At 48.7% G+C, this 20,688-nt stretch overlaps 1 protein-coding gene across 1 annotated transcript in view; it reads right to left on the bottom strand.

Annotated features, from left to right (window-relative positions):
• IQCA1 (IQ motif containing with AAA domain 1) overlaps positions 1–20,688 on the bottom strand; it is a 169,034-nt gene that overhangs the window by 77,665 nt on the left and 70,681 nt on the right. The window contains exons 8-9 of the mRNA XM_032638432.1: positions 18,519–18,641; positions 6,070–6,145 (exon numbers count right to left, since the gene is read on the bottom strand). Coding sequence (XP_032494323.1) covers positions 6,070–6,145; positions 18,519–18,641 — 199 coding nt within the window. The remainder of the gene's footprint in view (positions 1–6,069; positions 6,146–18,518; positions 18,642–20,688) is intronic.

The raw sequence follows: 20,688 nt of genomic DNA, 5'->3' as shown, positions 1-20,688 counted from the left end.
TTACATTTCCCTTTTGCCTGGCAGTTAGGAGGATGGTTAGAGAAATGTGACCCTAGAGGAAATAAGGGTAATTTTGTGTCACTGGAATAGATGGAAATAAACCTGTTTTCTCAGAAGGGGAATTCCAAATTGTACAGAGGTGCAGATCACTGGATCCTGGCTGCGGGATCGGGGGATCGCCCAGCGGAAAAAGACTTGCCAGTTTGGGAAATGAGATCTCTTCCCCGAATTTGTGTTCAGAATGTGATGGAAAATTTCTGGAACCAAACCTGCAACCACCACTCCTCTGGGCCACTTTGCCGGGAGCGCATCCCTGGAGCACGGATGCCGTGCAACTCGGGAAGGCAACCGGGGGCCACGGGGCCCCAGGCAGGGGCTTCCCCACCTCTGTCTGACAACGGCTACGGCTTGGGAAGAAAGGGGGTCGTGCGGGGCCTGGATGGCAGGCGGTGAACGATGGGATGGAAGTTTCTCAAGCACAGCTTCTCCTACGAGCACCGCACGGGATCCTGAGACTAGCCAGGACTGTGTCCCCCGACACAGCTCATCAAGAAGGGTGGCATTAGAGGACAAGCCATAGAGGACAGTCACGGTCACAGGCAGAAACATACGTCTGGGCGCACAGAGCAGGAGGTGTCAACTGTGAAGGTGGACAGCAGAGAAGATTCTCGGAGAGTCAAGTGGGCAAACAGATGAGAGAGGAGGGTGGAATCTCCACGTAAATCATGGAGGCCGGGGATGAGCAGAAGCTGCGAGAAAGGAAAGGAGAAGGGACGGCACGTGGTGTGAGCCAGGAATGGCTGCAGATCCTGGGGAGATGGAGCAAAAGGGCGACGAGATGCAGATGCCCAAGAACGGGCGACTGGGCGAGGGCATCGCCTGGAGGGCTCCAGCCAGGCGGCAGCCCCGGCAGGTGGGTCCCCCATGCTACCGCTTTCCAGCTGCTGGTCTTACAGTCTTCCCTTTCCTTGTCAACAGTCTCCACCTCTCGAGGAGCGAGGAACCAGGCAGGACAGCGGCTACTCTAAAAACACTTGTGCCCAGAGAGCAGGTGGAAGTGAGGAGGCGGAGGACCACTGGGCGTGTCCTCCTAGCGGCGTCCGAGTCAGGGCCACACAGGATGCAAGGGAAGCAAGACGGGATGCGGCTGTGCAGCTCCAGTTTTCCCAAAGTGTGGGTCGGCTCCACAAGCCACAGGCTGGAGACCCTGACGCTGCTCCCAGAGGCTGGCATGGAGATCTCTGGAAGCGAGAGGGGGCATCACAAGGTGATGGCCACACACAGGTCAGGCCTGGCTCACTTCCTGGACAGTTAGCTGGGCAGAGGGGTCGGCCTGTCTGGATTTCAGGCCCGGTGAGGGCTCTTAGGCTCACCGGCCTCCCACCAGCCAACCAAGGGCAGTGCGGCCTGGACGGGGCCAGTCCTTGGCTGGTCACAGTCTGTGCCAGGAAGACAGCAAGGAGAAACCGACGGGTGATGCAAAGTTTCAGGGGCAGAGTTTTGAAAATGACGATGATGGAAGTACCCAAACCTTTTTCTAGGGTGGCTAGTGTGGATTTATAAGAAATCGACAAGAAACACATCACAGGGGGGTAAAATTTTCATAGAATTGATTCACCCACATGTCCTTCCCAAGCAGGGTGGCCACGTGAGAGGTGGCCCAGCCGCTAGGGCTCAGACGATGGGACGGGATGATACGGCAGGAGAGGTTTGGGGGTGTGCCTCCTGTATGCCTGTCTGAGGGTGACCTCAGTTTCTGCTCTGGCCTGAGTGCCTGTCCGCCCTCCCCCCACAGAAGGGGGATTTTGCAGTGAGCTTGGAAGGTGTGAGTACACAAAGGGGAGGCTGGCTCACGGGCTTGAAGGCAACCGCCCCTTCTCTGTACGTTTTCTGAAATTTACATAAGCTTAGACTGTGGAAAACTTTGAAATGCAGGAATAACATAATGCTTCTTTTTTGTGGGTTTCAAATTGTAAGCGCTCCCCCTTGAAAATACTATAACTGTGTTAAAACGTGCTATTCACTAATAACAACTCTTTCCTAGCAGATTTCCCCCTTGTATGATGACTAAATCTCCTCCCACAGCAAAAGCCACCTGTTTCATTAAGATCTTTTAGAGCAAAACTGCTCTGTTATTTAAAGGAAGCTACACTGCTTTTTCAGGGGATAGATTTACTAAGACTGGGAAGCAATGCGTTTCAAAATGAAAGGAACACAGAACATTCAACAGAAAGGAAAGCAAGATGTGATTGTTTATGTAAAAGCAGTGACATTCCCATTTCTGGAGCTGTAACTATATTTTACAGATAAAGCAGTTCGTAGCAGCCTTTCCCGGTTTCACCTCTAGTTCATGTAAATGGACCTAGTTTTCCACTGCGACTTTGTTTTTCTCATGACACTTTTGCACAGGGCTCTTCTCAATCCCTTCAAGAATTTCATGGACATTTCTAAATGCAGGAAGCTGTTCATGGCTCTCAAAGGAAAACAACGGCCCGCTCTTTCCTACAGCAGAGAATGAGCTTTTATCCCAGAATTGGGAAAGCGGGAGCTGCGGCAGCTTTTGCACGATGAGGGGTGACCGAGGAGGGCGCTTAATCTCAGTGATTAAAATGCTAATGTTTCATCTGAGAAGGAAAACCTTTGATTTTTATGAAAAGAATTCTCAGGTGAAAACATTTAATTTCTGTAAGTTACCGAAGACCTGACAGATAGCTCATCAAACGCCCCAACAGCCAACTAGGAAAATCACGCTTCATGTTTCCTGCTCCCCAGTGGCTTGTGTTTTCTTAGTCTTGATGGAAACAGATATTACACACCAGGTGTGGGTCGTTTCAAGAGCTTCGCTGGGTGGGTCTGCAGGCTTCCCATGGGAACATTAGATGTCCCCCAAATTAATTACTGTTTTTATCAAAATAATGCATGCACCTCATTTTAAAGTCAGAGTATTAAAAAGATTATAATAAAAAAACTCTGCCTTCCAGTTACACTGTCCAGTGGCATTTATTCCCACATTCATTCATTCAAAAATGCATTGACTAGATTCAGATTTATTCATAAATCTGATCTATTTGTAAATTATGAAATTCATGCCCTGCCCTCATGGACCTAGCGCCCCCCTCCCACCCCCTGCGGGGAGACAGCAAACACACACACGGAAGTCAGAGGGAGGTGAGTAAAGTGGAGTCAGGGGCCGGCACAGGTGAGGCGGGAGAAGGCCTGAAGGGAAAAGCATTCCAGGCAAGGGGAACAGAAAGCACGACAGCCCTGAGGTGGGGGGGGGGCCCAGGGGAGGGGGGCGTGAAGTGATCTAGCTTCACAGGGGCTCTTTTGGTTGTTTGTCTGTTTCTCTCCCAATGTCTAGATAATACGCATATACTGCTGCTTCTTGATGCATCAATTTTAGACAGGGGCTCCTGACTCCTTGTTAAGGTAGGTGAGAATTTTGCTCTTCCCCACTTCTCTTTCTTTCTCCATATGCAGTTACATCAGAGGCCAAGGGAGCCAGGCCTTCCAAATCCCGAGTGTGAGTGCATTGAGATGTACCTGGCACCTAAGACTCCCCACCGGCAGCCCCTCTCAGGACACCCAGTAGGACAGGCTCCACCAAAATGAGGGAGTAACAGGAAAATGAAGGGGTGACAGTCAGAGAAGGCAAAGGAAGCCCCAAGGAGGGCAGCTGGCAGGGCTCCAGAAGGGAGGTGTTCAGAAGAAGAGTAGCTGGTCAATTACCTAACGCGTTCGAAGGCCTGGAAAATTATCTCGAAGGTTGGTGACAGATATGCAGAATAGGAAACAAAAGCCAGTGTGTACAGACCAATACATGACGTCATGGGAAGTGGTGTCTTCACAAACGGCAGCTATTGTCTGGGACCCAGCCCTGAGTTCCGGGGGCACCACAGCCAGGCCTGTGACTTACTGCGATTCCTCGCTGGGTCCCTCGGAGGCAGCTGAGGCCAGCCTAACAAGCCATCCAACTTGTGCCACTGTCCCCACCCATCTACCGCCACCGCACCTGGTGTGCTGTGAGCCTGCTGATGGCACGTGCCAGCTTTGTAGCTCCAGGCTAGCATTGCACCTGCACACTGGAGTCAATCAATGTTTGTTGAGTGAATATGTAAGTGAATGGATGCTTTGATAGTGATTGCTTGGCACCATTGTTTGTTAAAGAGTTGGTATTATCTTGGTGGGAATGTAAGTTGGTGCAGCCACTATGGAGAACGGCATGGAGGTTCCTCAAAACTAAAAACAGAGTTGCCATATGATCCTGCAATCCCACTCCTGGGCATATATCTGGACAAAACTGTAATTTGAAAAGATACTTGCACCCCAGTGTTCACTGCAGCACTATTCACAATAGCCAAGACATGGAAACAAATTAAATATCCATCGACAGAGCAACGGATAAAGAAGATGCGGTACATGTATACAGTGGAATACTACTCAGCCATAAAAAAGAATGCGGTGATGCCATGTGCAGCTACATGGATGGACCCAGAGATTAGCATACTGAGTGAAGTAAGTCAGAAAGAGGAAGACAAATACCATATGATATCACTTACGTGTGGAATCTAAAAGATGACACAAATGAACTAATCTTCGAAAGGGAAACAGACTCACAGACATAGAGAACAGACTTGTGGCTGCCAAGGGGGTGGCGGGGATGGGGGAGGGTTGGAGTGGGAGTTTGGGGTCAGCAGATGCAAACTATATAGAATGGATACACAGTAAGGTCCTACTGTATATAGCACAGGGAACTATATTCAATATCCTGTAATAAACCATAATGGAAAAGAAAAAGAGTTGATGTTCTTAAACGTGAATGATGGCAGGTCTTCTATCAGTAGACATGATAGAAGATCAGAACTGCTGATGGTGGGTAAGTGATGTTTACTGCTCCTGGTTGTTATAAAGGTAAGTAAGATGGGAACGAAAACACAAAGCCTTCAGCGTCTCGGGCACCTAATCAGTGTTAATTTACCCTTTGACCTCCTTCCCCCCCAATTAAAGCAGTCGCTAAATTCTGCTGGGGTCATCCTATCCCTGTGCTTCTGCCTTTGTTCAGCATCTCAGGTAGAGTGGGACCTTTGCCACTTGTGGTAAGTGAAAGAATTTCAGGAGGTACACGGACATTCTTTTTTTTTTTTTTTTTTTTTGCCACACTGCACGGCATGCGGGATGTTAGTTCCCTGACCAGGGAGTGAACCCGCTCCCCTTGCAGTGGAAGTGTGGAGTCTTAACCACTGGATTGCTGGGGGGAAGTCCACGGACATTCTTATTTTATAGAACCGGCATATCAAACCTGCAACGACTTTTGATATAGTTGCTGAGGATGAGGCTCAATTAATTGGGATAAAAACCGTGCATCAATTAAAAATAGATATTAAGTAAATAACAGTAGCGGTGCTGTCCACCTAAGACCAGAATTAGGGAGGAGGCACGCATGTGACTGGAGTTTGGAAATATTCTACTTCACGCCCTTATTGCATTTTTCAGGAATTTCCAAATAACACTGATGGCCAGGGTCACCTTGGCAGGTCATTCTGTGTTGGGATTTGTTGTGAGGGTGGAGTGGAACCACAGGATTTGGGTAACCGTTCCAGGAAGGTATAATGAGAGTATCTCAAAGACCAATTCATACACTTGCCGAATGAGCCAGATTATACTCTGCTAAGTATGCTGAACATGGGAGAAAAGATTTAGGTGTCAGTGTTCAGGCACGAGTCTTAGTCTAATAGGATTAAAACATTTTACTGTACATACGGCATTGATTTTCTTAATTTAAACAATCCAGGGAAAATCCTTCTTCCCTTTCATTCCTAGCAAGAGAATGTTCAGCTGGAGTCTCAAGGGTTTAAAACAGAACAGGGGTTTAGATTATGTTCTCATCTTCCTCTTTTACCAGTTATATGCCTTGAAGCCACCCAAAGGAATTCTAAAAGAGAGATGGACAGAAGGTCTTGGCTGTGAATTGCATTTTTGCAGCCTCTCATGACTGGGCACCAAATCCTGCCCAACAGAGGCTGAGGCCGCACTGGGTGGACAGGAGCACACCTCTTCTGCTCAACTGACCTTTGTATACGTTGTTTCCTTCTTGCATCGTATTAAGGAAAACACTCGGTGACATCTGCCAGCCCTCACCTTCATCCTGTGAAAGCAGAATAATACACTTGTTAACTACAGGCAGAGTTTATTTGTCGTGATCAGACAGTAAGAGGCACGTACATCGTGGTTGCTGTGGCTACAGAAAAGCACGTAGACTCTTTTCTGGTTTGTGCAGTGAAGGTCCAGCCCCTCGTCTGCCCACCTGGGCAGTTTCCCTGCTGACCAGTCTGAGCAGGGAGTGCTGTGTCCACCGACCAGGGCGGGGATGGTCTGGAGACCTGGCTCTACCTTCAGGCTCCCTGGGGTACCCCACCCCGAGTTTGGTCCTGTCCTCTGATGCTCTGCTCCTTCCTTGCTCTGAAAGCTGATGCCCACCCACGTCCTGCCACCTCCTTCGCCATGTTCCCGGGTTTGCTGCTGCTCTCCGTCTGTGTTCTGCTCCGCCACTTGTCAGGTGGTGGTTTGCAGGAGCACCCGGGCTGCTCCTTTCGTGGCTTGCCTGTCCCCTCCCTGAGCCAGGAAGCCAGTCCTGAGCCCCAGCCTGAGCTGGAGGTCCTGCCAGCCTCCCTTCCCCGGGCCCCCGCTGCAGAGAGAGCCCGGCCACGCCACCCTTGGTCCCGGCTGCCCCATGTGCAGCCAGATCGGAGCTGCAGGGACACCGGCCACTGCAGCTGGAGGGTCTGCCCCGACCCCCAGCAGAAGTCGCCCTACACCACCAGGGCTGTTCCGCGTCGTGAAGAGCCATACCTCGCAAAGCCCCATCCGACGTTTCTGGGCAATAATGTTTGTACTGTATTAAGAGTCTGGTGCCCCACGACCAAAATCCTGCCTATTGTCACCCCACAAAGGGCAAAAGGAAGGATGCTGGTCTACAGCACGTCTATGGGGAGTTTCCCAAAGCAATCAAAGTGCTCTCTGTACAGCTTGAAGGAGGAGCCGCAATAAGATGGTGAGCATCTCTGGTGACTCTGGGCACAGGACGTGCCCTCGTTTCTGGGACCCCACGCGCCACGGGCCGTGGTCCGGCAGTGTTCGTGTACTGGATCCCCGCCTACCTCTCCTCCCCTACTCCACGTGGCAGTCGGGAAGACACGTGATACGAGCTCACGAGAGCGATGGGAGCTCCCAGGAGGAGGTCAGGGTGGCGGGAGGACTCTGACTCCTGCGGGGTTGGGGTGACACGGGGGACCTGCCTGAACCACAGCTCACGGAACACGCAGGGGCTAACACAGCCTCCTCGCGAGGCCACCTGCCTTGCAGAAGCGGGGGGAGAACCTGGACCCAGAACTCCTGGGGGCTCCACGCCTGTGGCGCAACTGACCCACCTTCCAGGACCCACAGGAAATCAAAGCTCACGGGGGAAGGAGCCCCACTCACTCACACAGCCCGGGACACCCAGGCCTTCGGGAAGAATCAGCCTGAGAAGCACGGAGAAGACCAGTGCTGGGAAAAGCCATGTCCTTGGATGAAACATGATTCGTGGACAGAAAGGGGCATCTAAAATAGCTAATGAATACTCTCAGAGATATTCCTCATCTCTCTCCCTGCCTGGGTATCACCAGGCATTCACGGATCTTTTGGTTTTTTTTTTTTTTTTTTTTTTTTTTTTTTTGCGGTACGCGGGCCTCTCACTGTTGTGGCCTCTCCCGTTGCGGAGCACAGGCTCCGGACGCGCAGGCTCAGCGGCCATGGCTCACGGGCCCAGCTGCTCCGCGGCATGTGGGATCTTCCCGGACCGGGGCACGAACCCGTGTCCCCTGCATCGGCAGGCGGACTCTCAACCACTGCGCCACCAGGGAAGCCCGATCTTTTATATTTTTTAGTCAGTGCGTTGCTGACGGACGTGCTGTTTCTCTTTTGGTTTTAGATACTCAGATCGTCCTGTATTTGGCCTCTGGGAGCCCCTACAGGTGGTGAGTGTGCGCCTTCATGGGTAGAGGTGGGGCGGGGGGAGGGAAAGCAAGGGGAGCATCATGGAAGTGCTTTCAGCAGAGGGACCAGTCCGTGTGAGTCTGAGCTGGAAGGCCACGTTGCCTTTGGTAACTGGAAGTTAGTAGGGCAGGGGCGTACGGAACAGGGCCAGCAGACAGACAGAGACACAGAGACAGAGACACAGAGAGGGGACGGGCTTTGGAAGGCCCATGAGCCGTGTTCCTCAGAGAGTGTGAACTTGGTCTGAGAGCAGGGCAGCCACCTGGGGGTCCCCGCAGGAGCCTGGCATGAATGGATCTGCCTGTCGGGTCATGACTCTGGCTGGAGCACGGGCACAGGCCGGAGGGGGTCAGGGTGCCCACCTATCTCTGACCAGAATTCATTGTCCCATCTTCTTCTGTGGAAAATTCTTCTTAGGTCTGAGGCAAATATCCCCTCCTCTGTGAAGCTGTCCTGGATTGTCCCAGGTCAAAAAGACTCTCCCCTTGCTCAGCAGGATCTGCTCCTCCTTCCTGGCGCCTGTTTCTCTGTGCATATTATGGGCTGTTTGTGTTCCTGTCTTAGCTGCTCTCTTGGGCTGTGGGCCCCCATGGAGGAGGATTCCGTCTTGCTGACGTTTTGTACCCCATATGGAACCAGCATCAGGCCTGTTCTCTAGGTGTTTAACGCATGCAAGTAAAAATAAGATTTATAGGTCTATTTGTACAGCTTTATTTCTATAATAAATATCAAGTTCTCAAGGGGAGTAAAACACTGTTAAGACCAGTTTTGGAAACATCTGATCCTGATTGCACAGAATGACAGTGGACGTTAGCGGTTCCCACGACTTTCCACGTGGTAATGACATAACTGGCCGTCACAGGAGACACCTTTTAACCAGAGAGAAAGCACGATGGAACACGTCTGCTTTCCTTTTCAGAGATACTTCTTCCTTTGGTCAATAGTTCATTGGACATATCCTTTCCTTTGGTTGCTGTTTTAAACACTTAATATCTTTCTCACTTTGACAATTATTGGGAGAGAGAAATTCCATGAGGAGGTTTTACCCTCTCAACTCCAAAGTCACTTTTTTTTCCTGAATCTTTCACCGTGAAGGGGTCATACAAGTACAGTTGCACCTGTCAATGGTGCCTGCCTTGAACAACATCCCTTTCTGATGGAAGCTTCTCGGGCACAACTCCCAGCTCAGCCGAGTGGCTGGAGAGTGTTCTAACCAGAGAGACACGCCTCTCCTGGAGCAGCCTCACCCCGAGGAGCTAGACTGGGCAGCCACATTGGCTCCCTCTGCACTGGCGGGGGCACACAGATGACAGGCAGGCAGGGGACTCTGCCTGCAGGTGGTCCCAGCCACCATACGGCCTTCTTCAGAGAAGGGGGTGGACAGAGGAGCTGGTCCCAGTGGACCTGGGTCCTGCGACTCCTGGCTCCAGGCCACGCCGGCCAGGTCCTGAGCCCTCCACGCGCCCTGGCTCCATCTCACTGTCTGCTGACCCGAGTGCGCTGGTGTTGCCACCCTGTAGGCCCAGTGAGTCCCAATAAGAGACAGAGTCTTAGACATGTCCAGCCTTTGCATTCGTTCAGAAATGTTGTAAATATCACTGAAACTGACAATTTTTAGTAAGTTACCATCTATTGTGTGACATGGGTCCTTATACAGCACAATTTTTTTCCTTAATCATCATCAATGAGATAGCCATACAGAGAAAAATGCAGAGGATTCCAAAAGATTTTTCATTGTCAAATATCGTATCCTAGGTATTTGTCTTGGTGAAGTTAGGAGAGCAGACGGAGGTAAACAGTGTGCCTGGCCACGCCCCTCCCCAAATGTTAACCGTTAGGATGATTTCTAGCCTGGCTTAAAGAGGGACTCAGATGAACAGAAGCCCTCTTGAAATTTTCTACTAGCCAACGGGTGCATCTGAGGTGGTCTGTGGGTGGAGGGACGGTCGGCACTTCACATTAGTGGGTAAGTGTCAAAATTCAAGTAGTGTCACAACTGTTCCGGTTTTTTTTTTTTTTTTTAATTTTTTCGGCCACACCATGCGGCATGCGGGATCTTAGTTCCCCGACCAGGGCTCGAACCGTGCTCCCTGCAGTGGAAGCGCTGAGACTTAACCACTGGAAAGTCCCTGTTCCGTTTTTTTTTTGCGGTACGCGGGCCTCTCACTGCTGTGGCCTCTCCCGTTGCGGAGCACAGGCTCCGGACGCGCAGGCTCAGCGGCCATGGCTCACGGGCCCAGCCGCTCCGTGGCATGTGGGATCTTCCCAGACCGGGACACGAACCCGCGTCCCGTGCATCGGCAGGCGGACTCTCGACCACTGCGCCACCAGGGAAGCCCCTTGTTCCGTTTTTTAAATGGGGGTATGTGTTTCAGCATATACCTATTAACATACAAGTCCAAAAGTCCAACTGATCGCTTGTGCCTTTCAGATTATCTGATGGTTCCCTTAGGGTCTCTGTCCTGGGGTAGGAGTGAGGCTGCTGTGACTGGGAAGAGGCTGATTACTTCCCACTGAGCTGAGAGTGAAATTATAATCCGGTTTTAGATCCAGAAGTGAAAAAATCAGCCCAGAAGCTATCATCATTAAAAACTGCCTTTAAAAATAAACATGTATGAAAATAATGTGATATCTCATGAAATTTGACTTGTAAAAATACTTCATCATCTCATAACTGTTTTCAAGCTTGCATTTAGAATGTCATTTGCCTTTTCCGCTCTCACATTCCATTGAGACTAGAGAATCAGTTACTCAACCTTTTTGGCCTTCCCACATGAAAGATGTACGGCAGATCCGACAAAACCTAAAATTTGAAGTCTAAAAATGTATAGCAATGTCCTCAATACATCTGTCCCAATTTTCTCTGTGGATATCTAGGTTTAATTTTTGTCAGAAGGACCTTCCTGGCTATTACTGTGGAATATACTACTTTCTCCCTCAGGCCATCCAGACCACCAGCTTGTCTCCTTCCCCAGCCCACCCACCACCACCCAGGCTCGGCGCCCACCTCTGTAGGCCTCACAGGCCCCCTTTGCTGGGGGAGCCACTCTTACCTCTGTCCACCTGGCTGACCTCCTTGCCCTTTAAGAAGACTTAGCTCAAGCTAACACTCAGCCTTCTCGTAGCTTAACTGACATGCTCCTGCTTAGAATCCTTACCTGTATCTTGACTTCACATCTCCACAGGATGTGACAATTAACAGTTACTGGAAATAATGTATCTTAAGAAACTATATATATATATATATATATATATATATATATTATATATATATGCATAAAGAAATTTCTGGAAGGGTATATACACCAACATGTTAATGACATTAACTTTGGGTCATGGTGCAAGGGCAACTTCTATTTATTTTTCTCTTTCTGCTAATCAGTGATTCTTTCCCCCTCTCCGTTGAACGCGTACTGCTTGAGTGACGTTATATAATGCTTGATATGCTAATGAGATGAGCCTTGGCAGGGTAGGGCCAGGCCAGCAAAGGAATCCCGGGATCCTCCCGTCTTTAGCGCTTACTTCTCCTGGAAGGAAATCTCTATGACCTTTCCAGAAAGTCACAGTTTAGGAAATCAGGGTCCAGAGAACACAGTCCACCTGAATCAGTCTGGTTCTGGTCCGGGCGACACCCAGCTGGTGCGGTGGGACAGCTGTAGCAACTGAAGCCCGAGGCGGTCCCCGTGTAAGTGGGTTCTCCACCTGCCTGTTGTCTTTGCATGTACCTCGCTGTGTCCTTCAGAGCTGAGCAGTGTCACACCAGTTTCAAACTTGCTTCCTGTTATACTGAGAGGACAGAGGCCATTTGAATACAACGGGCTCCCCTTCTCCACACTCTTCTCACTTCTTCAAATGCCTGTGTCTCTCCCGGCTTCTCCTCGACTGCTTTTTGCTGCACAGAAACCTTGTCTTACTCTATTCGGCATCACCTCCTGATAATTTTAAGCTCTCCCAGGCCAGGGGCACTTTTCCCTTGGTCCCGGCACATTTACAGCTCTTCCCCATCTTAAAGTCCTCTCTCAACTAAAGTCATCATTTTGCAACTTCTTGAAGGAGGTGTGTCCACCAGCTGCCCACATGTCTCAGCCAGAGTCCCCTGCCTGCCTGTCACCTGCCGCCCTTGCTCCACTCTCCTGAAATAGTCCCAGTGATGTGCTCGTCACCACACTTTCTTTCTCAAGCTTCCTCCTTGACTTTTCTGCGGCATTTGACACCAGTGGTCCCTTCTCTTTAAAGAGTCTCCTGACTCTGCCTCCATCGTATTCTTAGTTTTCACTTCTCATGGTGAATGGACTGAGGGGAACAGAAGGGAAATGTTCCTTTCCTCCTTCTAGAAATTCACCCAGGTGGAAAATTAAACAGGAGAATCATCGCGCTGAATTTCTCCCTGCGCCAGGCTGTTTCCGTCTCCCTGGTTGGTTTCACCTCTTCCCCCTGCCCTCATAGGTGGATGTAATCCAGATCCTCCAACATATACCCACACTGATTTTCCTAAAACCCACCCATCCTCCCGCCTTCACTAGGGTTTCCTGCACAGGGGCAATTCCTGCAACTACACCATGTCTTGACCCCACCTGAGTTCATGCTGAACCTCCAGCTGATTGTCGGACATCTACCTGGATGTCCCACCATCGAGGTTCTGAAGCCAGTTCCTGCTGCTCAAGACGCTTGGAAGCCACCTCAACTCCTGGTCTCCGTCTCCACCTCAAACACCCAGTCCACCAGGCTGGTTATCCTTTGCCATATCTCCTGCATCTTTTCCATGTTTTTCCATCTACCACTTCCACCCTAGGGTCCTCACCTGAGTACCTCCTCATTCCTTCAGAAATAAATACTGCACAGCTCCTGAGTTTCAAGCGTTGCTAGCAGTGCTGATCAGAGTTACGCTGGGGTCCGGGCACTCTGGCTGCTGCGGGAAGAAGAGATTGCACGCGCAGGGCAGGAGGCGTGGCAGCGGCCGGGAGATTTTGTTCCCCTGAGATGACGAGATGTGCGTACACTCCTGTAGCTCTCCTGAGATGCCACCCGCTCCGGGAAGCCTCCACCTTGTCCAACGCTTATAGAGCCTCACTCTCTTCTGAGTCCGCAGTGCTTCTCTTGGCCCTTCCCTTAAACAACCCAATATGCCCTTTCCGTATGCAGTGGTTTTTGAGCTTTGAAGAGGGAAGAATCCTTTGAAAACACAAAGAAAACCCATACACCTTCTTCCCAGGAGAATGCATCTCGCATAATTCCGTACAATTTCAGGGTGTGTATCCATAGGGTCTGTGTTCCCTGGGTTAAGAGCCCCTGCCTCTACAGCCCAGAAGACTCTCACTTCCTTATATCCCCTCTCTTACTGCACTTCAGTGGACACAGAAGATGCTCGGTATGTATATTTCCATAATGAAATCCTTGTTCCTGACAGCAGCCTCTGGAGACCCATGACACTCACTTTTCCATCTGCGTGAAGTAGTGCAAAATTTGGTTTGAAATACTCTCAAATTACATAAGAACGTGGTTGGCTCCACGGTTCAATGTGGAGCACCTCCTTGGGCCAAGGGGCACTGTGGACAGAGCGGCTGGGGGGCACTGCAGACAAACAATAGCTTTTCAAGCTAATTGTGCTGCAAGGTCCAAGGATCTTTCCAGAAGAAGTGAGCACCACGTCAGGTCATTTTATGGCTGGAGGAAACTTACAGAAGACTCCTTAGTATTTGCGTGAGCATGTGTCATGGGCAGGACAAAACCACTGAAAGTAGCTCCAAATGGTTGAACACACGGAACATTGAAAAACAAGAAAGAGAAAAGAATCGTAGGGATGGATTACAGAGTGCTCTTTTTCTGTATTTTTGTTTCTAAAGCCAACATGAGGTCCAGAGTGAGGCAAATAAAATTATGTTGGTATTGAAAGCATATTTGCAGAGATTGCTATTGGTCTGCAGAAAATGTCCTTCTGCCACCAGCATCTCCTCTATCAAAGCCCTCGTTTAAGGGGATCTCCTTATCTGCAATCCTCAATACTTTTAGAGATGGATTTAAAACAAAAGATTTCAAAGAAAGACATTTGTTTCCCTTACTGTTGAATTTTGAAAATTCTTTATATATTCTAGATACAAATTATTTGTCAGATATATAATTTGAAAATACTTTCTCCTAGTCTAGCTTGTCTTTTCAGCTTTTTCACCGGGTCTTCTCTTTGTCCATCTTCTCTCTGCAGAAGTCTCTGCCAGGCCCCCCAAGGGATCACTCATTGCCTGCTGCAGCCTTTCCGGGTTCCACACACTGCATAGCTATCCTGGCCTCCTGTCATCCATGCTCTGAAGTTGTCCTCTGGTTATGTGGCTTGGAGATTGCCTGGAATACTGCCCCCGCCCAGCCTTACGATCCACTCACCCTCCAGGCCCCTCCCAACAGCTACTCCCTGGATATTTATGCTCCTTTGCAAATGTATCCCAGTTCAGCTCCCCCTCTACCCAGTTCAGCTTCCCCCTCTACCCAGTTCAGCTCCCCCTCTACCCAGTTCAGCTCCCCCACCTCTGTCCAGTGCTACTTCTCTACCTCCCTCCCTTGCAGGTGATGTTCCCAAAAAACCACCTGCATGTTCTCCATCTCAGTGTTTCCAGGGAACCCATAGACCACCTATTGCCCTACTGTTCTGCCTGCACCCGTAAAATTCTAATTTGTTCCAGAAAAAAAAAAAAAAAACCCAAAAGACAGCTCACTTGATACAGTTAATTTTTAAAACCCTCCTCCACCTGGCAAGATAATTTTGAAGCAGTGCCTAAGAAAAGGGACAACTGGAAGAATTTCAATTTTATTCTAAGCATCTCTTCCTCTAAATATGCATGAGTGAGTTTGACACTTGCAAATTAAAATTCACTGTTAGTGAAGCTTGTTCCATAAAAATCTGAAACTATCTGCTACACAATCTGGTCTCTGTTGAGTGATAGTGTTTTATTAACTAGCTATTAAATAGTCACTTAATGATGAATGGTTTTGGACAAAAAAGCAAAGTTTGAGTACATCAGCATTTATGAAGTAGTTGCAAATCATGGGGAAAATCCTTCAGAATTACTTACAAATGAATTTATATGAAAAGTACAGGTCTACACAGTGACAATGTGGTTATTAAAATGTGAAATGTTAATCTCTACGAAAGCTTGATGCAATTAAATGATGTTGGTATGTTTCTTATAGATCAGATTACCTTTTCCATTGACTTTTAAAGTCTTATTCTAAAATCATTCCTAAAGAATCAGGAAGCATTCCTGAGACCAGCTATTCAAATCCTTGTGTGGAAATTAGTATTTTGACCTGTAGAAAAAGACGTCTATTATTCATCCTGGTTGGAGGGTAAGGCAGGAAACAGAGGAAACGAGTTTTGTTTAACTTGCTATCTGACTCACCCCTAACCCTAACCCTAACCACAACAGCAGAGCTGTATGGTTATTCTTTGAGTATTTTTATAACACTTGGTCATCTCTCAGTTGCCAGCCCCATATATATAGTCAGAAAACTTGGGAAAGACCTCATATAAAAACATCTGAATATTTCAACTAATCTCCATAAAGGGAAAATAGACCCTTTTTAAAATATCACAAAGGTAACAAGGTTGAAAGCTTTGTGAGTCCATGAGACAGAGCAAATAGCTGGTCCCTTGGGTGGGGTTCCCTGGAAACACTGAGACAGAGAACGTGCAGGTGGTTTTTTGGGAACATCACCTGCAAGGGAGGGAGGGAGAGAAGTAGCACTGGACAGAAGGGGAGCTGAACTGGGTAGAGGGGGAGCTGAGCTGGACAGAGGGGGAGCTGAACTGGGTAGAGGGGGAGCTGAGCTGGACAGAGGGGGAGCTGAACTGGGTAGAGGGGGAGCTGAACTGGGTAGAGGGGGAGCTGAACTGGGTAGAGGGGGAGCTGAACTGGACAGACGGGGAGCTGAACTGGACAGACGGGGAGCTGAACTGGGTAGAGGGGGAGCTGAGCTGGACAGAGGGGGAGTTGAACTGGGTAGAGGGGGAGCTGAGCTGGACAGAGGGGGAGCTGAACTGGGCAGAGGGGGAGCTGAACTGGGTAGAGGGGGAGCTGAGCTGGACAGAGGGGGAGCTGAACTGGGTAGAGGGGGAGCTGAATTGGGTAGAGGGGGAGCTGAACTGGGTAGAGGGGGAGCTGAGCTGGACAGAGGGGGAGCTGAACTGGGTAGAGGGGGAGCTGAGCTGGACAGAGGGGGAGCTGAACTGGGTAGAGGGGGAGCTGAACTGGACAGAGGGGGAGCTGAACTGGGTAGAGGGGGAGCTGAATTGGGCAGAGGGGGAGCTGAACTGGGTAGAGGGGGAGCTGAGCTGGACAGAGGGGGAGCTGAACTGGGTAGAGGGGGAGCTGAGCTGGACAGAGGGGGAGCTGAACTGGGTAGAGGGGGAGCTGAAGAGCTGCCCGGGGCTGAGGGCTGGGTCTCTGCGCCCTCACACGAGTATCTTTTTTTTTCTTCCCCAAGATGATGCTATTTCTTCATTGCATTTCATTTCATTTATTTATTTATTCATTTATTTTTGGCCGCACCGTGCAGGCCTGCGGGATCTCAGTTCCCCCAGGGTTGAACCCGTGCCCCCTGCAGTAGAAGCGCAGACTCTTAACCACTGGACCGCCAGGAAAGTCCCTAATGTGACTGTCCTTGAAGGCCCGTGCCCTGTGGTGGCGGCTCACTTCACTTGAAGCACCCCCCTAGACCCTGAACAGTTCCTGGGGAGGGACTAAGTGTGAGGGGTCAGCACCGCATCCTGGGTAGCTGGGGATTGAGCCCCTTGGTCCTGAAGGGGGCATCAGAGGGGCCCCATTCAGCATCTACTACAGTGGAGTGGGCTGTTCTCAAAATGAGTGGGGAGGGGTCTCTCTTCTTTTGTCCGCACAGCAAAACAATGGAACACAGTTAGAGAGGGCAGGACAGCAGGGGCAGGTGCTTGATTTCCGCATATCACCTTGCAGGTGTGACCACTGGAAAGGGACCCTCGCCTGCAGTGTCGGCCTCAATCAAGCCAAAGGATTTTAAACAAGAGGTTGGCTTTTATCACTTGCATTTTCGTGGACTCTGAGTATTGACATTTATATTCACCATCACCCCCTCTCCCTTGCTCACAACTTCTGCCTCCTTGGTCCTTGACTACATAGCCCGTCCAATCTCTCTCTCACTGTGATGCACCAGACGTCCCAGATGTATCTACCAGACCCCAGTGAGTTGCTTCTCCCACAGAGAAATTTGTGAGTCTGTGCGTCAGTGGGCATCCTCAGAACATGAGGGTCAGGGCCACGGCTGCCCGAGCTAGAGCTGGGCCTCTGCTTCTGGACAGTCACAGAGGGACACAACCTTTCGGGATCCACTCCGATTCAGATCAGGGTTTTGGTCAGCTGTGAAGCAGTATCTGTCTGGGCCGGCCACTACAGTGAACATATTCACGTTTTCAGATGACGTTAGCTTTCAGACTGAATTCCATTTCCCAAAGAAGGAGTTTATGCAGAGAGAGAACCACCACCCTGGCAGTGGTCTCTCCACATGTTTGAGGGCGAAAACCCCTCCGATCGCACCCAGGACAGCAGCACCCCCCTGCCCGCCCACCACCCAGCAACCCCATTGCACAGGGCATGCCCGGCCCGCAGTGACTCTGAACTCTGCTTTCCTTTGGGTAGTAAGAAACAAGTCCTGTTAAAACAGGTCCAAGATGTCGACGTGAAGTGATAAATTGAAATGAACACACTTTGGTGAAAGCAGACACAATTATTTTGACTTTGTAGTGGTCACTTAGTTTGCCAAGAACTGTTCCTTATCTCTACCCTTGAGAAAAGATGAGTGGAATCATTTATCTTGAAGAATGAAAATTCAGAGCTATCACATTTGTGAATAATGTAAAGTATCTGAGTTGCTGAAACCACTCCTCATCCTAATAGGTATTTATGAGTCATAGAAAAGATGGCAACTGTTGACCAACATGAAAAGCAAAAACTGAAGATGTGTTACATATATACAATGGAATATTACTCAGTTATAAAAAGGAACAAAATTGGGTCATTTGTAGAGACGTGGATGGACCCAGAGGTTGTCATACAGAGTGAAGTAAGTCAGAAAGAGAAAAACAAGTATCGTATATTAACGCACAAATGTGGAATCTAGAAAAACGGTACAGACGAACTGGTTTGCAGGGCCGAAACAGAGACACAGATGCAGAGGACAAACATACGGACACCAAGGGTGGAAAGTGGCGGGGCGGTGGTGGTGGGACGAATTGGGAGACTGGGATTGACATATATACACGAATATGTATAAAATAAATAACAAATAAGAAAATAAAAGTGTCAGCTTTCATAAAAAAAAAGAAAAAAAAGGAAAACAGCTGGTAGATAGCATGGTTCCCAAGGAAACGAGTGACTATAGTCTCAACAAATTTGAGGTTATTCCACGGATTTAAAGCAAAAAAGCAAAAAAATCCCCAATTTCTCAAATTCCAAATACGTTACCTTAATTTTTTCCTTTGTTTCTTTCTTTTCCTTTCCTTTTTTGCCTTTTTTGGGTTTCTCTTCCTCTTTCTTCTTTTTGGTTTTTTCCTCCTCTTCTTGGCTTGCAATAATATCCTCGATAACCTGGTAAAAAACAAAATCATCGTGGCTTTTTCATAGAGTTGGATGGAGATGAGGACTCTTTTTCCCGTCTGGAAGGAAGTATTTGTGCAGTGTCCCTGCTCTGGGCCCACAGACCCAGCCCTCCTTAGCAGCATTGGTCTCCCTCCTGCCATCTGCCTTTGGTTGGATTCATCAGTGGAGGCAGCAGTGGGATCTTGGAGGGCAGATATATAGAGAGGGTGGACATTTCTGAACCCATTCCCTGTGGGTTCAGAGCTGCTCTGGCTCCCAGGGGTTCCACGAACACCAGGAAAGGTCTCGGCTCCGCCAGCATCTCAGCCGCAGCCCAAGCACCAGGCCCACGCACACCTCTTCCCCAAATCCCAGCCAAGAACTCCTGCTTGGACTCCATATACGATCATGCAACTCTCCTCAGAGTTGGTGTCTTTCACCTGTGATTTAATTTGTATTTCCTACGAAAATCCATTTGTTCTCCTAAAATTTAAAATATTGGTTAAAAAATACCTGGTTCACATAGGATTAGCATCACCGGAGAATTAGTGGAAGTCTGTAAAAAGCTATATAATTCCATTCAATACAGCAGGTATTTACTGAGCTCTCTCCCACTGTGAATTCTGGGAGGTAGGATGGTGACCGTGATGGGACACATAGCCTGTTTGACCCTCGGGCTCTGCTCATCACTGGTCATGTGACTGAGACAAGCAGGATAACCTCTCTGAGCCTCAGTTTCCTCAGCTTTAGAATGAAGTCAACACTTCCATCCACGGCACTAATGATCGCCAGGCATGGCTCTAAGAGCGTCACAAAGACGAGCTCAGTTACTGCCAAGCACAGCCCACGAGTGGAAGCTGTTATCGACCTGTTTTATCGATGAGGGAAATGGGGCACAGAGCGTTCAGTCACACGGTCAACACACACAGCTAGCAAGTGGCTTGAGCCAGGATTCAAACAGGTGCTAACCAGGATGACCTGCATAATGCAGAAAGTAAAGAGGCACGATGCTGAACGATATCTCTAAATTTCTCCTTCATTGTGAAATGCATCTAGTGAAACAAAAAAATGATACTTGACGGTTACGGTTTCAGGATACATACACACAGAGTCAAAGTGTAAGAAATGTAAGGGAATGATAAACACCAAATTCAGTCCAGTGGTTACTTTTGGAGAGCAAGGTATGCACTTAAAAAATAGGGCTAATATCATTTCACCCCTAGTGTGTTGTACTAAACCATCCTCCTGGGATCAAGCCTGCTTTGATTATGCCTTACTGTGATTTACTAAAATGCTGAAGTTTATTTTCTAGTATTGTAGTTTTGAATTTATAGCTATGTTGCTTTTAGGAGCTTACTTCATACCTTTAAAAGTGTTCAAACCAGCTTTATCATGAACAAAGCAGACTATTCAGGCACCATCTGGACTTAAAAAAATAAAACGTATAGTCATGTGTCCAACTCCACACCATCCTGAGGCTCACCCATCCCCTAGGCTCTAATGAAGATTTTGCAGGGGCGGGGGGCGCTCGGCGAGGGGGAGTTGAGGTGACGTATATGTTGTGCACATTATTTGGTAATATAAAGGGTGTCCTTAGATAGGATTAAAAGTCCCTTGTTATCAGAATAACAATGTTTTCCTTGGGGATCAGGCTCACCTCCACTCATAGAACCAAACTGTGGCTGCCAGGACTTTTATGCTCTGGTGCACTTATGGAAAATCGACATGTTTTGGTTCTCGGAAGTTTGGAAATGTTCAGAAACTTGAATATATATATATATATATATATATATATATATATATATGCATCTGAAAAGAGGATAAAATCCTTATTTGTGAAGCATAAAATTCAGTGTATCGACTGCATCAATAGCATTGTTTGTTCCCTCTAGATCTTAACCCAGTTTACTATTTTGAATAGATAAAACATTTACACCATCCACACTTCAGAAGTTACGAAAGAGCATGCAGTGAAATGTTTACTCCCCATTCGTAACTTATTTGACCGTTCTCCTACCAATGGAAATTAAGGTTATTTCCAATCTTTTGCTATTAC

Source organism: Phocoena sinus, chromosome 7 (genome assembly GCF_008692025.1).
Source record: "Phocoena sinus isolate mPhoSin1 chromosome 7, mPhoSin1.pri, whole genome shotgun sequence".
Classification (NCBI taxonomy): Eukaryota; Metazoa; Chordata; class Mammalia; order Artiodactyla; family Phocoenidae; genus Phocoena; species Phocoena sinus.
Note: the sequence above shows the minus strand (reverse complement) of the source record. Positions and strands in the feature narration are given on the sequence as shown.